The following is a 17,647-nucleotide window of genomic DNA, read 5'->3' as shown; positions in this document are numbered from 1 at the left end:
TGTTTTCCTTTTCTCCATCTTTCTTGTATTCAAGAATAATAAGGGTATAATAACAGTGATCTTGTTATGGGATGTTAATAATTAAATTTTATGTAAAAAAAAAAATGACATAATAAGATACACAGATTGTCTTTTGATGATGCTTTTAATAATTATTGAGTATAATTCAGTCTCACGGTGAACAGAATTGTGAGAGCTGTAATGACTGGTAAAGATGACTGAAGCAGCTCATTGCTGTGTCAAGTTAAGCCTTGTCCTGCTCATGAGTCCCTTCTTCTTTTTTCTCAGTGTCTGGTGAAGAGAAACAGCGAAATGTTGTTTAATTATAATGTTTTCTGGAGATCATGAGAACACATTCACCTAATATAATTATTCCATAAAGCCATTATTGGTATCAGAGTCAGATACAAATGGCTACAAACCTTTGAGCTGGATGGGACCCAGGACCAGAGTTTGGCTGTCATGTTCTGACCCCAGGTCTCTGGTTGCACGTCTGCTGCAGCCACGACGGCAGCGGGAATTGTAGTCAGAGGCTTGGCATATCAGGACCTTGCACTGGATGTAGACTGACTCCGTGGCTCGCAGGAACTGGAATGCCCTAAATCTGAAACGGGCATATGGACGGGTGCCAGTGGTGTAGGCATAGTAGGTGCTGTCTGTAGCACATCTAAAGGGAAACAAGACAATGTTACTGGCCAATATTTTGAGGTTGACAGAGGAGCAAGGTCCTGTATCCACCAAGAACTTTGATTGTTTGAAATCTTTGTTTTTTGTTTTTAATTTTTTAAGTGTCAGTATCACAATGTAAAAAAAATTAATTGCAAGTACAAGTCCCACAGTAAGAATCATACTTACTAAAAGTGCTAAAAAGTATCAGCAAAATGTACTAATGCATCAAAAGTAAAAGTATGTAGAATAATTCTTAATGCTGGAGCATCCATACATAAGTGGAATTTTACTACTGGACAAAGTGCAGCTAGTTTTAACTTTATGTACAGTTGGCTAGTTTAGTCCAGTGAAGTTAACCTAAGAGGTCATGAGGTGATTAATGGGCAAGAAAAAAAAATCTAGACAAATTATATATATGATATATATATATATATATATACATACATATATATATATATATCATATATGTTTTAATGTACTCAAGTAAAAAGTATAATGTTTCCACCTGAAATATAGCACAGTACTAGTATAAAGTAGCAGTAAATGGAAATATTTAAGGACCTCTGTAAGGTACAGTGCTTAAGTAAATATACTTTCCAACACTGACATTTGGTGGTATTCTTTTGAAAAGAGACACAGGAACCCTGTGCAGGTTAGCCACTTAATTTCCACTTTTTGTGTGGAGCAATGAAGGAAGGCACACTGTCATCTTACCCGTTGCGGACCAAGTAGTAAGCTCTGGTATTGAAATCATAGGGTGTCGGTGAGGCCACACAGGTGTCAAGAAAGAGCACCAGTCTGCTGTCACTCCTGCTCAGGGTCACTTGGATGTATAAGTTCTGGTTCAGCATTACCTCATAAGGAAACTGAGTGACCTGAGAGTGTAAAAGCAAAGTGTCAGCATGGTGTGGAAGTATCTACAAAAGGAATTTTTTGCACAGTCACCTCTTTTCTACCTGAACACACCTCATAGTAGAAGCTGCTGGACGTATAGAAACGCATGCTGGTGTTGAATTGGCCTGTGCCCACAATGGTGCCGTTATCATGGTGACGGGCAATATACATAATCTGAGACACTGAGTCCTGGTCCATGTGACAGCCCACATTCAGCTTTAAGAAAGACTGTCGTGTAATCTCTCCGTAGCTGGATGGGTAGGCGCGGACAGCGTTGGTGTACACAACACTGCCATTCTCAAACTGTTCCAGGAAGGAGATATTGAAAAATGGTCACATTCAAGATGCTGCTGACATGTGATTCTCCCATAATTTGTGGGAGGATTATGAGGAAGCTTTGTATGTTATTAATGTTTTTCAGGAAATGATGAGTTCTCTACCTTTTGAATGTTTCCACAAGAGTTAATGGGGAATCTGAAGACCACCTGATAACTGGAAACCTGGGGTCTGCAGTTCGGGTCATTCAGGTACAGATTGTGGCCACTGTAGCCGAGAGAGTCCAGGTATGACTTCCCAATCACAATGTTCATGTTGTCTGAAGAACACTCCACCCGACCTGACAAAGGACGAAATATTTTCACCAGCTCGATTTGTTTTTGGGATGAAGGAGTAAGATTACACAATGTTTAAGTTTTTTAGTCATGTTCAGTCAGTTGGTCAGGTGGGCTGTCCATCACTTCTGTCCTATAATATCTCAACAGCTATTGAATGGACTGCCATGAAATTCTGTCAGTCCACCACAAACGTTCAACACACATTTAATAACAAAACTACACATCCCATACTCACTGTTGAATATACTATAATTGTACCTGAGTCTGGCGGCAAAGAACTTAAGAACTCAGCCTTGAACCCTCGGCCAACCACAGATCCGTCAGTCCGGAAGCGCACGGTCATGTATTTTGAGGAGGAGTAGAAAGAAGTCAGATTGCCGTTGCACACTTTGCCCAGAAATTGTGAGCCAACAGACGGCCCATTGTAGACTTCAATGTAGTCACAGGAGCAGCAGTTCTCCAATCTGTTTTTTAAAAAGATGATAAAAGCTATAAGTTATTGACTTATTGAAGAAAAAAATCAAAATGTAGCTCCAGTGTGTCCTTGATGATCAATTTATCGTATTTTTTTTTCCACAAAATGATTGAAAAATTAGGATTAATAATTAGCATTAACAATACACTCCAAATCTGATGTAATTTGTACCCCCAAATACTTAAATTGCTCCACTACATTAAAGTGGATAGCCTCTGCAATTGGGTTTCTTCTCTCATTTGCATTAAGGAGTAAAACCGATGACTTGGCATTATTTACTTTGTACCCTCCACCTTATATCACTTCTTACTGCATAAAACGCACACTCTGAAATCTATGTGGAATTTCTGTCATCACATAATTTCTCCAGATGTAATTTGAATAATAAAGGTGTTAATTTATATCAACAATCTCCAAATAGCAGTCTATTCTTCACTCACTGCAGGTATGTGAATTGCAGGAAGATTCTTTGGTCATCCGCAGCTCTGAGCTGCCAGATACAGTAGGCGTTGTCGTGGTAGTAGGAGGGGTGGTTCGGGCTGGTGAAGGTGCCAGAGCCAAAGAGATAGCCTCCACAGGGGGCTGCTGAGGGTGGACAAGATGAGACAAGTGTTACCGCAGCGGTGGTAATCATAACAACAATTCCCACAGTATTGACAGGAGCTTGAGCAGAAGCAGCATCCCATGTGGTAGCCGTAGTTGTACCGACACGAGGGCTGATCTGATTATATGTTTCACATACAGGCTGTTGGCAGGTTTTCATACCTGTGGTGGGTATGTCAGTGGTTGAGCCGCAATAACCTACATGACAGAGAGAGAAGAATACAATTAACAACAATCTTTTATATCACTTCTTACTGCATAAAAACTGGGAACAAAAAATATTATCCTGCCAAGTTCATATTTTTATCTTAAGTCTGTCAGCGGATGATTTGAGTATACTGGTGAGGAGGATGTGGCCACTGTCCGACTTAATAAAAATGAACATGTGAACAATTTTTTGGAGGTAACAATGCATTCAATTTCTTCTTGAGGATTTAACATTGGAGTAATGCATTTCACTGAGATGCAAGATGCTTTTCAGTTAAAACTTTGTGTGCAGCAGCTTCTCTGCTGTGCCATGACAGATATCATACTTACTGTAGTAATCATGACAACAGTTTCCATAGTATTCACAAGAGCTTGAGCAGGAGCAGCTTCCCATGTGGTAGCCACAGTTGTACCGACACGAGGGCTGATCTGAAGACACAGGAGAGTATAAGACTTTTCAGTAATTTGTAACACTTGATTTTTTTTCATCTTACTTGTTGAGAGTTTTTCATACCTGTGGTGGGACTGACAGGACTTTCAGTGGTGAAATAGCAGTAATCTACACAACAGAGCAAACACACAAAGTGATTAGTATTTTTAACACCTGATCTCAAGGTGTAAATCAAATACCTGCTGTTTTATCCTGTAACTGTGAACAGCAAAATGTTATCACATGTCTACATAAGAACTGGCGGAATTTTACAGACAGAAATGCACAGGAAGAGAGGGACGCAGAAGCTGTCAATAATGTTTATTTGTTGGACTTGCCACTTACTGTAGAAATCATGACAACAGTTTCCATAGTATTCACAAGAGCTTGAGCAGGAGCAGCTTCCCATGTTGTAGCCGCAGTTGTACCGACATGAGGGCTGATCTGAGAGACACAGGAGAGTATAAAACATTTCAGTAATTTGTAACACTGTTGACTTTTTTTTTTACCATCTCATCTTACTTGTTGAGAGTTTTTCATACCTGTGGTGGGTCTGACAGGAACTTCAGTGGTAAAATAGCAGTAATCTACACAACAGAGCATATAGAACAAAGTGATTAGTATTTTTAACACCTGATCTCAAAGTGTGTGATACACCTGCTGTTTATCCTGTAACTGTGAACAGCAAAATGTTATCACAACATGTCTACATAAGAACTGGGGGAATTTTACGGACAGAAATGCACAGGAAGAGAGGGACGCAGAAGCTGTCAATAATGTTTATTTGTTGGACTTGCCACTTACTGTAGTAATCATGACAACAGTTTCCATAGTATTCACAAGAGCTTGAGCAGGAGCAGCTTCCCATGTGGTAGCCACAGTTGTACAGACACGAGGGCTGATCTGAGAGACACAGGAGAGTATAAGACATTTCAGTGTTATATGATATATTGATGTTTTCGTGGTTCATATACAGGCTGTTGGGAGGTTTTCATACCTGTGGTGGGTCTGACAGTACTTTGAGTGGTTGAGTCGCAGTAATCTACATGACAAAGAGAGCCATTCATATGCATTTCCAACAGTGCATACACAAGTATCCATTGCTGCGTTAAAGGAAAACAAATAAACAAAGGCAAACCATAACATCAAAAAAAAAACAAACAGAAATGCTCCTCTCATTCAACAGCGGTTGGTCATCTAGACACACGACACTACATTGTCTCTATGATACATCGAACAAAACATTTTAAATAATAATAATAATTAAATAAATAATAAAATAAAATAAAATACCAAGGAACTGCATCGTCCACTTCTCATAGCCATCTACCTGATCCACAGTCAAGTCCAAATCCTTCACAAAACTTATGAAGGGCCTCCATATTTTTTCGAATATTTGCTGCTTACCCTTCAATATGTTATTCTTTCTAAAGGGAGACTTGTTAACATCTGTCTAGTCCACTGAGTAGTGCTTGGGCTTTGATCATTCTTCCATAACAGTGCAATACATCTTTTAGCAAACACAAAACTGAGGATCACGAATGCTCTCTCACTTTTAGTATAGTTATGATACTCTGGTACACACCCAACTGAAAGAGCTTAGGATCTAATAATTTTCTTTATTAGAATCTTCTCAATTGTTATTCTTACTTCTTCCCAAAATATTTTAATTTTCCTACATTGCCAAATACAGCTGAACAATGTACCTCTGTCTTCCATACATTTTGTACATATGTCTAGTATGTTACTATTGTATCAATTTAGTTCCACCGGGGTTGTATAGGTTCGCATTATCCATCTATACTGCAATAGTTTAACATGTGTATTTACTGAGCTTGCATGAGCATTACTGCAAGCTGTCCTCCACTCTACATATGAAATTTCAGCTTGTAGTCTGAATTTTCTGCTGAGTGAGATATTAGTAGGCTATAAATCTCTGAAATCAGACCCTTCTTTAACCTGTCCTTCATCATATTTTTTTCTAAAGATCAGAGTGCAGGTTTGTTGAGACTATTTTGGGTTACTCTAACAAAATTCCTTAGTTGAAGATATTTGAAGAAATTATTTCTATGAAGACCATGCTTTTTTCTGAGTTTCTTAAAAGACATCATAATGTCGGAATCATTACTTTGTACCCTGAAACTTCACCTTATATCACTTGTTACTGCATAAAACGCACACTCTGACAAACTGGGAACAAAAAATATTATCCTGCCAAGTTCATATTTTTATCTTAAGTCTGTCAGCGGATGATTTGCGTATACTGGTGAGGAGGATGTGGCCACTGTCTGACTTAATAAAAATGAACATGTGAACAATTTTTTTTGGAGGTAACAATGCATTCAATTTCTTCTTGAGGATTTAACATTGGAGTAATGCATTTCACTGAGATGCAAGATGCTTTTCAGTTAAAACTTTGTGTGCAGCAGCTTCTCTGAATTTCCTTCCAGGGATAAATAAAGGAATTCTGATTCTGATTCTGATTGATTTCTCTGCTGTGCCATGACAGATATCATACTTACTGTAGTAATCATGACAACAGTTTCCATAGTATTGACAAGAGCTTGAGCAGGAGCAGCTTCCCATGTGGTAGCCACAGTTGTACCGACACGAGGGCTGATCTGAAGACACAGGAGAGTATAAGACTTTTCAGTAATTTGTAACACTTGATTTTTTTTCATCTTACTTGTTGAGAGTTTTTCATACCTGTGGTGGGACTGACAGGACTTTCAGTGGTGAAATAGCAGTAATCTACACAACAGAGCAAACACACAAAGTGATTACTATTTTTAACACCTGATCTCAAAGTGTGTGATACACCTGCTGTTTATCCTGTAACTGTGAACAACAAAATGTTATCACAACATGTCTGTATAAGACTTGCCACTTACTGTAGTAATCATGACAGCAGTTTCCATTGTATTGACAAGAGCTTGAGCAGGAGCAGCTTCCCATGTTGTAGCCGCAGTTGTACCGACATGAGGGCTGATCTGAGAGACACAGGTAGATGGAGACTTACAATCCTCTGTTGACACAAATGAATTTGATGGAGCGTTGTTTTAACAAAATACTGTTTGGATACTTAAATACCTGAGGTTGGTGGTCCCACAGTTGATGTTGGGCAGAAATCTGAAAGAAAGAGAAGAACAACAGCAGAGTATTTTATTTCATTTTTTTCTTTTTTACTACTTATTCATTTTTATTACTATTTATTCATAAGCATTTAATTTGTTCATTCACATCTGTCCCTTAAATTTATTGTTTGCTCATTTGTCTAATTTCATCTCTCTTTCCTTCTGAATGTGCTCTTGGTCCCATGAGAGATAAGCAGAGATAAGAGGTGCGTAGACACAAAATGTGGGGAAAATATTTGTGCCAGTTCAGTATGTTCATACTTGCATGTATGTTTACATAAAGGCAAAAGTCCTGAAATAAATACCAACACAACAATGTAAATTTACGGTGAAGTAAATGTATTTGTACTCCTACTAAAATAAAAGTTTAGTATTACTCAAAATAAACTGTATTCATTCCTCTGAAAATTGGTCAATAAATTGTCACATATTACACTGTCGTTAACACTGACGCATCAGCACATCAGCAGCATTTCACTGCCGTAGTTGGTGGACGTGGAGCTAGTTTTAGATAGTCCTTCCTCTCTGTTATTTTACACCTTCTGATTTAAACACTTATTGAAACGAAACTATGTGAAAAATGTGTGCAGGTGCTAACAGCTCATCATCATGTGAAACATCACAGACTCTGAGTTTGTAAAACCATAAAGGTTTCAGACCACTCATTTAATCTTCAGCAAAGAATTTTAATTCATGAGCTTATCATATGCTGCTGTTTTATGCATTTTTATATATTTCCACCTGAAAACTAGTAGCTATGGCTGTGCAGTAAATGATGTGGGGCAAAGATGTTCCCTCTGAAAAGTGATTGAGTAGAAATATAAAGAATCATAGAATGGAAATATTAAGTTGAAGTATGAGTACGTACAGGTAGTAACTAATGCTTACCCAAATAGTCTGGACAGCAGTTCCCTCTGTATTCACAGTCTGAAGAGCAAGAACAGTTTCCAACCTGGTAGCCACAGTTGTATCTGCAGGAGCCTGAAGCTGCAGAAAGAAGTGTCAAAACAAACCACATCGCTGAAATCACACAATTTAGGCCCACTTGTAATGAGGATTTTGCATTTTTAATACTATTGAAATCCCAGATGTCAAAAAAATGGAGACTTGATAACATCCATTGTGACCTACACACAATCCTGTAGTCAGCACGAAATCCTGACTTGGTCACACTTGAGTCACTCCGGAAGAACACAGTCAAATAGGCACCAGTGGAGTAAAAGGTGGTTGTGTTGGGAACAGTTCCACACACCTTCCCCAAAAGCCTGCTGCTGCTACTGGAGCCATCATAGACGTTAATGGCATCAAAACCACAAGATGAGTGATGCTCAATACTGTGAAAGAAGAACAGAGATTTTAATTTCAAGTTACTGACAATACAGCGACAGTAGTTAGTGATCACATGGGTCTTCTGGATATGATAAGCTGTTCTTACTTTACATAGGAGAAGTCCAGCTGCACGATTTGCTGTCCTGGTCTGATGTACCAGGTACAGGATGCAGAATTCGGGTAGTTGTTTGGATAGTTGGGACTGTAAAAAGTGCCATTGCTGCCGTACAGGTATCCACCACATGGTGCAGTTATCGAATCTCATAATTGTAAAAATTATAAAAAGAAATTACTCACAAAGAATGGAAAAATAAAAAATAAAGATAACATGAGAATGAAAAGAATGCAATTGTACAGGTGAGAAACACACATTTACTATAAATAAATAATACAAATTCAGTGTAGTACAGAAATGTTGAACAAAGCAGCCATGATGTGACATTGTGCTTATTTTGGTGTACTTTCTTTTACCTTCACCAAAAAATGAAACGAACACGGTTCAAGAGAGACAGAGATAACAGCAAGTACCAACACATTTCATGATTCAGTTCAAACAAATAATCCTGATAATCAGTTGAATTTGCTTGAAACTCAGTCAAGCCAAGATAAAAACAAGGAAAGGCAACATTTTGAATGTTAAATAAAACCTTTAAAAAAAATTTATTTATTATTTATTTCAGTGTCAGTTTTTGTACCTGTTTGTGGTGCTGTAGCTCCACCCTCAGTTGTTCCCCAATAACCTGGTGCATTAAGAGAAAAACAAGCAAATAAAACAAAATGTCGAAGTTTGAAGCAGTCGAAGTTTGCTGTTAACAACAGGGGCAACAAAAGTCAAAAATCATTTCCTGTTTGATCTGAGAGACACAGGTAGATGGATACTTACAATCCTCTGTCGACACAAATGAATTTGATGGAGCGTTGTTTTAACAAAATACTGTTACAATACATACAATCGTAAAAATATTATAAAAAGAAATTATTCACAAATAATGGAAAAATAAAAAATAAAGATAACATGAGAATGAAAAGAATGCAATTGTACAGGTGAGAAACACACATTTACTATAAATAAATAATACAAATTCAGTGTAGTACAGAAATGTTGAACAAAGCAGCCATGATGTGACATTGTGCTTATTTTGGTGTACTTTCTTTTACCTTCACCAAAAAATGAAACGAACACGGTTCAAGAGAGACAGAGATAACAGCAAGTACCAACACATTTCATGATTCAGTTCAAACAAATAATCCTGATAATCAGTTGAATTTGCTTGAAACTCAGTCAAGCCAAGATAAAAACAAGGAAAGGCAACATTTTGAATGTTAAATAAAACCATTAAAAAAAAAATTATTTATTATTTATTTCAGTGTCAGTTTTTGTACCTGTTTGTGGTGCTGTAGCTCCACCTTCAGTTGTTCCCCAATAACCTGGTGCATTAAGAGAAAAACAAGCAAATAAAACAAAATGTCGAAGTTTGAAGCAGTCGAAGTTTGCTGTTAACAACAGGGGCAACAAAAGCCAAAAATCATTTCCTGTTTCATGTTAAATGTAAGGACAAGGATGAACTTTCCAAACTATGCTCAAGCTAATGTTTTCCATTGTTACCCTTAAAATACAATTGAAAGACCGCTGTTATCTTGAACCAACAAAAAAAAGAAAAAACAAACAAACAAACTGTCCAAAACCAGATACCACAATAAGAAAACAGTGAACAATACCTTGCACTCCACATGAGGCGATCAGGCTGTAAAGAACCACAAGAGTCCACATGGTGAATTCATTCATCTTCTGCTTCAGATGCTCAACATTGCAGCTTATATAGCCAGCAGTCAATGGTGACAGATCATAAAGTTTTTCTTGCCACCAATAGCGATAGTGATAGATGACTCAGTAATCATTGTGCCTGAGAAATACACACATGGTTAACTATCATAAAGCATCCATAAATGTTCTTCACCTGTGTCCTCAGGATGTGTTTTAAGGTGTTGGCCATACGAGTAAAACTTCATGAGGGTTTTTGGGAGCTTAAAAAGGAGCTGATCAAAAAAAAATGTCCATTGCAGTGATGATCTGTACATGTGTATTTGCAAACTAATATAAATCAAACTCAGAAACAGGTTCATTGCCAAGTAGGTTTTCATATACAAGAATCTGGTAATTTGGCGCATGACGGTCATGCAGTAAGAAAAAAGATAAAGCAACTACAGTAAAGGTCAAAATACAGAAGGATTAAACGGAAATTTATAATAAAAATATGTAAAATACATCAGTTTTAAAATGAATAGAGGATGGAATGTAATAAAATAAAATATTGGTCAATACTGTGTTACTATGTTGGCCTATAAAGCCTGGAAATTTTCAAATAAAAGGGCAGCATAAACAAAGTAATATGTAATTGTCCTGTAAACATTACACATAACAGATCCATTCAAAGACAAAAAAATGCAACTGATGTTTCACATATTCTTAAAAAACTTGTATCCAAATTATATCCATTTATTTTTCACATTTCGGCCACACTTAGATTTAGCAGTGACTGTACAGATGGCCCAGTCGCTGAGGTGGTTTGTAAACCACTTTGGTCCAGACTGCAATATATCAGCAAATCAGACAATCATCATAATCCCAACAATCAGATCTTGCCAATTTTAATACACTCAATAAATTGCTCTGATTTAGTTGAAACTGTTGTTTAAAATTGTCAGAAAAAAACAACACATCAATCAGACAAGCCATTCAGATAAAAACAGGGAAAGGCAAATATTTTGTACGTATGCTCAACAATTAAAACCATTTACACACTATTCTTTTTATTTCAGTGGCAGTTTTTGTAGCCAGGATTTCTTATGTAGCTCCAACTTCAGTTGTTTCCCAATAACCTGATGGATTGTGAGAAAAACAAACATGTAAACTTGATAATTAAAAACATTAAAAAAAATTATTCTTTTTTATTTTAATGACAGCTTTTGTACCTGGGGGATCTGTTGTAGCTCCACCCTCAGTTGCGATCCAGTAACCTTATGGATTAGGAGAAAAATTGTCAGACAAAACGTCACAGTAATGACCGGAAAATTTCAACAAAGCAACCATGATGTGACACTGTGCTTCTTATTTCGGTGAACTTACCATTTCCAGATGCTGTATAAGTTGATGAATTTTAAAAAAACAAACAAAAAGTAGAGAGAGACAGAGAGAATATTAAAAAAAAGTACCAACACATCCCATGATTCTAATCAAGCACATAATACTGACCATCCGATCTTGCCAATTTTAGCACTCAATAAATTGCTCTGACTTAGTTGAAACCATTAGCAGAAATAGTCAGAAAACAACAAGCCATTTGGGGCAAGACAAACATTTTGAATATATATTGGATAATTAAAAACATTAAAACATTGTTCTTTTTACTTTAGTATGGTTTCTGGTGGAGCTGTAGCCTCAGCTGTTTTCTCAAAACCTGATACAACTGCAAGCCTGGTGTTGTCGTCTTGCACTTGAAAAAACTCAAAACCGAAGAGACAGATGCGACGACAACAAAACAGCAGACAGTACCGTGCTCTCCACAAGAGGCAATCACACTGCAAAGAACCATGAGAGTCCTCTATTTAATGGAGTCTCTAGAAATATACCTTATTACTACAATACCACTTCCTAAGTTATAAAGTATACTGGCAGCAGTAGGCCCTGGCAAAGGCATAGTGTGCTCTCATCCAAGTGCTGATGGGCAGCATAGTCTGTGCTTCGGCCCTCATTAGGGATGACCACATATAGCGGGAATCATGCCTAAGCATGTTGTACGCGATATGATTGAACTCCACTGAGATGACAGTAAATCTTCTGTATCAGTCTCTCATCAAATAAGGCTATGTGTTTACTCTCACACATTGATATCAGTATCATTTAAATAGTACTGTGTATGAATACAGCAAAAGTGTATAATACTGGCATGTCAACAGTAATTTAGACCTGATAAATCAGCTTCCGATGTGATAGCAGTTGAACCAACAAGAGGGCTGAGCTGAGAGACACAGGAGGATAGAGACTTACAAGCCTCCATTGACACAAATGGATTTCATGGAGCTGTTGTTTTAAAAAATATAGTACAGGTATACCTCGGGTGACTCCTGCTGTTTCTGGTACCGCAGATGATGGTGGGCAGTATTCTGAAAGAAAGAAAAGAACAACAGAAGAGTTTTTTTATTTTTTAATTATGTATTACTGATTTACTTTATTAATATTGGTTCATAACCATTTAATTTATTTGTTTCTGTTTTGTCTGTTTCGTCTAATTTCATCATTCTTTCCTTCTGAATGTGTCTTTAATACTGCTGTATGAACACACCAGCAGCATTTCACTGCAGTAGATGGTTGAGTTGGAGGTAGGTATAAACACTCTTACCTCTTTGTGATTTTGCACCGTATGTTGACACACTTATTTAAATCAAACCATGTGAAAAATGGGTAGAAGTGCCAACCCTTCATTGACATATTAAAAATAACAAGCACTGCTTTTTCAAAACCAAATGTGCAATAAATGATGTGAGGCAAAGACTTTCCTCCTGAAAAGTGATGAAGTAGCAGTATAAAGAATCACAGTAGAAATAAAGAGTGAAGTGCAAGTGCTTATGGGTTGTTACTTTCACTACTGCTTACCCAAATAGTCTGGACAGCAGTTCTCTCTGTATTCACAGCCTGAAGAGCAAGAACACTTTCCAACCCGGTAGCCACAGTTGTATCTGCAGGAGCCTGAAGCTGCAGAAAGAAGAGTCAAAACAAACCCCATCACTGAAATCACATAGTTTAGGTCCACCTTGGTTTAATGCTATTGAAACCCCAGATGTCATAAAATGAACACTTCATAACATCCATTGTGACCTACACACAATCCTGTAGTCAGCACGAAATCCTGAGTAGGTCACACTCAAGTCACTCCGGAAGAACACAGTCAAATCAGCACCAGTGGAGTAAAAGGTGGTTGTGTTGGGAACAGTGCCACACACCGTCCCCAAGAGCCTGCTGCTGCTACTGGAGCCATCATAGACGTTAATGGCATCAAAAGCACAAGCTGAGTTATTCTCAATGCTGTGAAAGAAGAACAGAGATTTTAATTTCAAGTTACAGACAATACAGCGACAGTAGTTAGTGATCACATGGGTCTTCTGGATATGATAAGCTGTGCTTACTTTACATAGGAGAAGTCCAGCTGCACGATTTGCTGTCCTGGTCTGATGTACCAGGTACAGGCTGCAGAGTTTGGGTAATTGTTTGGATAGTTGGGGCTGTAAAAAGTGCCATTGCTGTCGTACAGGTATCCACCACATGGTGCATTTGTTGGTTCTGTTGTTTCTGATACCACAGTTGATGTTGGGCAGTAATCTGAAAGATAAGAACAACAGAAGAGTATTTTATGTCATTCTTTTTATTATTTATTAGTTTTTGCTAATTTGTCTAATTTCATGTCTCTTTCTCTCTGAATGTGCTCTTGGTCCCATGAGAGGTAAGCAGAGATAAGAGGTGAGTAGACCCAAAATGTGCGGAAAATATTTGTGCCAGTTCAGTATGTTCATACTTGCATGTATGTTTACATAAAGGGAAAAGTCCTGAAATAAATACCCACACAACAATGTAAATTTACTGGGTTTTGCTATGGCATTTGAACTCCTACTAAAGCAAAAGTTTACTATAGTTTACGATAGTTCACTAAAGTTTACTAAAGTTTATTGACATCTGAAAAATAACAAGCACTGGATTTTCAAAACCAAATGTGCAATAAATGATGTGAGGCAAAGACTTTACCTCTGAAAAGTGATGGAGCAGCAGTATAAAGAATCACACAGTAGAAATAAAGAGTGAAATACAAGTACTTATGGGTTGTTACTTTCACTACTGCTTACCCAAATAGTCTGGACAGCAGTTCCCTCTGTATTCACAGTCTGAAGAGCAAGAACACTTTCCAACCTGGTAGCCACAGTTGTATCTGCAGGAGCCTGTAGCTGCAGAAAGAAGAGTCAAAACAAACCCCATCACTGAAATCACATAGTTCAGGTCCACCTTGGTTTAATGCTATTGAAACCCCAGATGTCATAAAAATGAACACTTCATAACATCCATTGTGACTTACACACAATCCTGTAGTCAGCACGAAATCCTGAATTGGTAAAACTCGAGTCACTCCGGAAGAACACAATCAAATCAGCACCAGTGGAGTAAAAGGTGGTTGTGTTGGGAACAGTGCCACACACCGTCCCCAAGAGCCTGCTGCTGCTACTGGAGCCATCATAGACGTTAATGGCATCAAAAGCACAAGCTGAGTGATGCTCAATGCTGTGAAAGAAGAACAGAGATTTTAATTCCAAGTTACAGACAATACAGCGACAGTAGTTAGTGATCACATGGGTCTTCTGGATATGATAAGCTGTGCTTACTTTACATAGGAGAAGTCCAGCTGCACGATTTGCTGTCCTGGTCTGATGTACCAGGTACAGGCTGCAGAGTTTGGGTAATTGTTTGGATAGTTGGGGCTGTAAAAAGTGCCATTGCTGTCGTACAGGTATCCACCACATGGTGCATTTGTAGAAGCTCATGATCAGGAAATTTTAAAAAAGAAATTAGTCATGAAGAATGGAAAAAATGACGACAATATGAGAATGACAAGAATGAATCGTACACGTGAGAAACACAGATACATAACTAAATAATATAAATTTTCTGTCGTACACAAAATTTGAACAAAGCAACCATGATGTGACATTGTGCGTATTTTATTTTATTTTGTACTTTTACTTTCTCTGGACCTTGTATAAGCTGAAGAAAATTTACAAAGCAAAAACAAAAGTGGAGAGAGACAGAGAGAACACATACATTTCATGATTCAGGTCAAACACATAGTCCTATTAATTTTTTAATTCTAGTGGCAGTTTTTGTACCTGGGGTTTCTAGTACAGTTCCACCCTCAATTGTTTCCCAATAACCTTTTGAGTTTGGAGAAAAACAAGCAAATAAGACAAAATGTCAAATTAAGAGCTGTTAACAGCACAGGTAACAAAAGCCAAAAATCATTTCATGTTTCATGTTAAATTTGAAAACACAAATTAACAATTTTTATAAACTATGCTCAAGCCAATGTTGCCCATAATTACCCTGCAAATACAATTGGAAGACAGGTGTTTTCCTGAAAAACAACAGTGGACAATACCTTGAACTCCACATGAGGCAATCAGGCTGCAAAAAAACACGAGAGTCCACATGGTGAATTTATTCACCTTCTCCTTCAGATGATGAATAAGCTGAGAAGTTAGTGTGATTTATAAATTATCTCATAATCATGTGATTTATATGCACTCGTGACTGTATGAAGCAATAAGAAGAAAGTCCCCGATGCTCCAGAGAGGAGAAAAGGGGAACTGGTTGCCGGAAAAACTGGAAACATCTGCAAAGTACCAAAATGTTTGTGCAAAGTAAGATGATGATAAGTTGTTCAACCACACATATTCCTGAGGTGTGTATTGTAAATGTTCCTGTGCATTGGTATTAATGTGTATTGGAGAAATGGTTCAGGTAATCAGGTGACAGGACTGTTGGTGTGCTGTCAGGTGAAGCTTTGGTTGCTTCTGTCTCCACCCAGGAGAGGGGGACAGACGAAATTTAGGTATACAAGTAGTGATTCAAAGACTGAGCCTGTGGGAGTTGATGTGCTGAGCATCTGGAGTCTGGGAGAGAAGAAGACCATTCGGACCCAGAAGGATTAGCAAGCACTCAAGGGTCTCGACTGTACAACAGAAACTTCATATAAGAAGAACAGCAAAAAGGAATATGCTGGAAACTTGGATTGTGTATTCTGTTACTGTTGCTGACATAATTTGCCTGTTGAGAAGACCTCCACTCTGCCTGCCAGCTGGCTGTAAGAGTCAGCCAAGGTGAGCACACCCCAAACAGAAAGCATTCGAAAAGGTTCATCTAGTTGTAGCCACCTGTAAATGTATAACAAACCCTTCGGGCTTAAATCCTAGCCACTAAATCCAATCCTAGGAACTTTCCAAGTTCCAGATTTTATGAAGGGAAAGCCACCATTAGTGGATATAAGACTTTTGACCAGATCTATTGGCTCTGACCCTTTAAACTGAAAGCTGCTCCAATGGGCTCTGCACAGGGCTTACCAGCGCAGGTTGTCATCTAGGCGCCCACTTTGGGACTTGAAAGTGGAGTATTCTGTTGAGATCCCCAGTGGCCAAGGACGCCTACTGTGTTAGAAGACAACGGCCAGGAGAAAACCTTGGGCAGAGAATAAGGACTGCCTGGGCCTACAGAAACTGAATTAACTGAGAAATATCAATTTGCTGCCCCCTTAAAGGATGCCAGAAGGCTACACAGGAGACGAGGAGCAGACATTGCGGATATCACAACAGGATTTCAGTTGACGTTGCTCGGTAGCCCAGAACAGTCTGCACTCATCCCTGCTCGACACCTGAGAGGCTTTGAACAGACGACAGAAGTATCAAAAAAGAAAGTGAAAAACCCAAACTGAACAATCGTCAGGATTGTTCAGGATCAGACTCCAAGGCCAAATGCAGTGGTCAGGGGTCTGGGGTCCTGGGGACACCAAGACGGTGGCAAAGAAGGAATACACATTAACCCCCCCACCTCAGACAGCAGAAGCTCTAGCAGAAACCTTAGACTCATTACCAACTCCTCCTTCATGGGTGAAGTTGGGCTACTTAGGATGCAACAATTCAAGCTCATCTCTTGGCACAGTGCTCAGGAAAGAGCAAGGAAGACTTGGGATGGAGCACAGTTGAAAGAATGCAAATGGCTCCACAGAAGGTAGAAAGATGGGTGATGATGGTACGCAAATGCCCTGAAACACCTCAGGGAAAACACAGGACAAGTATATAGACAAGGTGGTGGACCAAAGAACAGATGGGAAAAGAAAGAAGCAGGTATAGGCAGGGAAGGTAACAACCCTGATAAACCCTTTGAAGTAATACGACCCTGTGGTTAAGATGTTGGGTGAGGAGGTTGGATGGGTTGTGACATCTGCCACAGTAATTTCCACCCAACAAGAAAAGGAATATGCTGGAAACTTGGACTGTGAATTCTGTAACTGTTGCTGACAGAATTGGCTATTGAGAAGACCTGGACTCCCCCTGCCTGGCTGTAAGAGTCAGCTGGGGTGACCCCATCTCAAACAGGACTGTTGCAAGTGGCAAGAAGATACGGGAAGTATAGTCCAGGTCAGGATAACCTCCATCCTCTTGATCAAACTCTAAGTACTTAACTATAATTTTCTAATTC

General features: G+C 38.5%; 1 protein-coding gene across 8 annotated transcripts; it reads right to left on the bottom strand.

The window, feature by feature from the left end:
• Positions 1-96: 96 nt before the first annotated feature.
• On the bottom strand, positions 97-15,668 carry cuzd1.2 (CUB and zona pellucida-like domains 1, tandem duplicate 2). 8 transcript variants are annotated; one of them, XM_046402057.1, is made up of 27 exons: positions 11,765-12,461; positions 11,483-11,494; positions 11,329-11,373; positions 10,075-11,235; positions 9,739-9,783; positions 9,051-9,101; positions 8,462-8,615; positions 8,158-8,360; positions 7,915-8,013; positions 6,983-7,021; positions 6,784-6,882; positions 6,599-6,643; positions 6,415-6,513; positions 4,890-4,934; positions 4,697-4,795; positions 4,435-4,479; positions 4,238-4,336; positions 3,977-4,021; positions 3,793-3,891; positions 3,418-3,453; positions 3,093-3,237; positions 2,436-2,641; positions 2,004-2,179; positions 1,636-1,866; positions 1,384-1,544; positions 423-667; positions 97-291 (listed from the first exon to the last, which is right to left on the bottom strand). In XM_046402057.1, the coding sequence occupies exons 4-27, from the start codon at positions 10,139-10,141 to the stop codon at positions 245-247; spliced, it is 2,580 nt and encodes an 859-aa protein (XP_046258013.1). In that variant the 5' UTR covers positions 10,142-11,235; positions 11,329-11,373; positions 11,483-11,494; positions 11,765-12,461; the 3' UTR covers positions 97-244. The 8 variants fall into 8 exon arrangements, with proteins under 8 accessions (XP_046258013.1, XP_046258012.1, XP_046258014.1 ...); XM_046402056.1 differs by lacking the exon at positions 11,765-12,461 and having other exon boundaries at positions 11,483-11,758; XM_046402058.1 differs by lacking the exon at positions 11,765-12,461 and having other exon boundaries at positions 9,051-9,095; positions 11,483-11,758.
• Positions 15,669-17,647: the final 1,979 nt, after the last annotated feature.

Source organism: Scatophagus argus, chromosome 10, assembly GCF_020382885.2.
Source record: "Scatophagus argus isolate fScaArg1 chromosome 10, fScaArg1.pri, whole genome shotgun sequence".
Taxonomy (NCBI): Eukaryota; Metazoa; Chordata; class Actinopteri; family Scatophagidae; genus Scatophagus; species Scatophagus argus.
This window is presented reverse-complemented; position numbering and strand designations above follow the sequence as displayed.

Excerpts from the sequence above, each read along its gene's own strand:
- cuzd1.2 (XM_046402052.1), bottom strand. The coding sequence starts at position 15,603 with ATGTGGACTCTCGTGTTTTTTTGCAGCCTGATTGCCTCATGTGGAGTT. Across the intron at positions 14,936-15,282 it reads AACTGTACTAGAAACCCCAG|CTTCTACAAATGCACCATGT; the intron begins GTACAAAAACTG and ends CCTGATCATGAG. Across the intron at positions 4,480-4,696 it reads CTGTTGTCATGATTACTACA|ATTACTGCTATTTTACCACT; the intron begins GTAAGTGGCAAG and ends TCTGTTGTGTAG.